Source organism: Bison bison, unplaced genomic scaffold (assembly GCF_000754665.1).
Source record: "Bison bison bison isolate TAMUID 2011002044 unplaced genomic scaffold, Bison_UMD1.0 scf7180017864270, whole genome shotgun sequence".
Taxonomy (NCBI): Eukaryota; Metazoa; Chordata; class Mammalia; order Artiodactyla; family Bovidae; genus Bison; species Bison bison.
Window position 1 is genome coordinate 6005451 of NW_011494842.1, and position 1566 is coordinate 6007016.

The 1566-nt window shown below is 49.4% G+C and overlaps 1 protein-coding gene across 1 annotated transcript in view; it reads right to left on the reverse strand.

Moving 5' to 3' along the window:
* Positions 1-935: 935 nt before the first annotated feature.
* Positions 936-1566, reverse strand: part of MLN (motilin) — a 7743-nt gene continuing 7112 nt past the window's right edge. Inside the window, exon 6 of the mRNA XM_010848622.1 lies at positions 936-1158. Coding sequence (XP_010846924.1) covers positions 1151-1158 — 8 coding nt within the window. The 3' untranslated portion in view covers positions 936-1150. The remainder of the gene's footprint in view (positions 1159-1566) is intronic.

The window sequence follows — 1566 nt, forward strand, 5'->3', positions numbered from 1 at the left end:
TGGATCCGGTTCCTGCAGTCCCACGCTTTAGAACGAGATTCCTGTGTCTTTTCCTCCACACCCTCCGACGTGCCCTTCTGCAGCCCTCTCTCCCCATTTTTTAGCGGCTGTCTTGGCAGTGTTCCCCGGGATCTCGCAGCTGTGCTTGGGTTGATCAGTACGTGCTCACTGTGTGAGCATGCACAGTGCAGGCCCTGGGTCCTCTGTAAGGCTGGGGGAGAGCGTGCAGAGCACCCCAAACGAGGGTCCTTTTTAGGGCTGGAGTCGTGTCTTCTTTCGACTACTAATCCAGGGCTAAGCCCTTAAAGTGGTTGGAGCGGGTGGAAATTCGGTGTGGGCACTGTTTAATTGCTGGTAACCTATGGATGGAAGGAGCTGTGCTTCCTATATGGCCCCAGTTTATAAATAAATGAACATCCATTAACGTAAAATTAAATTACAGTGAAATTTCCCATACAGTTTTGTTTAGAAGGCAGAAATAAGTGGGTTGGCTGTGTAATTCTGCCGCAGATGCTGGAGCGTGTAGCCACACGGTGATAATAATAATAGTAATTTGCTTTTTGCTGGTGTCCCCGTCCCCCAGATCTCAAGGCAGATATTACCACCTTGCTTTCGAAAAGGCTCATTGAGGTTAAAGGGCTGGCTAGAAGTTACCCAGCAAGGGGTTGAGTGCAGAGGCCTTAAAACGCTTTGGTCCATTAGACCTCGTCAGTAAACAGAAAATGGACCAGTATGCAGGAGACCTGAGTTCCAGTGCTGTTCTGCCACTGGCTCAGCATGTGGGCAAAAAATGCTATTTCTCTGGCCTCTCTTTCCTCATGTAGAACAGAAGAGCCCATGCAAATCTTATTCCATGGGTCTCAATATTTGATCATAGGCACACGCTTTGCTAATATATGCACCATTTATGGCCAAACCCTCTCTGAGCGTTATTTCCCCCTTTATGGCACGACCAGAATCTGACCTTTGTAAATTAAAATAGTAAATAAAAGAGTAATTTCTGTATATTTCATGATTTATTTGCTGGAGGGGGATTTGTTTGGGAGAGGGTGTTTTCCTTCCAAATCCAGTGGATGAGCCGCGCACATTTTTGGGGCCTCTCTGGGTGGGGGGATCCAAGTTCTGTCCACCTTCTCCCCTGAGTGGCCTGTCACTGGGCTGCTGGAGAAAAGCAAAGGAGGTTTGCAGCTCAGAAGGGTCAGCAGATCCGTTTATGAAACTACCTTGTGAATCTGTCTGCAGGTCTGAGGAAGGAGGGGAGGTCTGGCCAGGCCTGCCTCCAGCTTTCTGTGTTGCCTAGGGCTAGGAATTTAACCTCCCTGCCCCCAAACAACACTTCCTCCCCCCTCTCCTCTCCTCCTGGGGACTAGGAGAAGAAATTAGTAGCTGTTTGTCAGATAAGACCTAGCTTTGTACCAGTGACTCAGGCTGACCTTGACTCAGGCAATGCCAAATGGGGCTGAGGACTTCCTTGGCAGAATGAAGGGTGGGGTGGGGTGCAGTGGGGTGGAAATTGCAGGCTTTTGTGGCTACTCTGCCCCAGGGTTTCCTTCAAAGTCACCATCC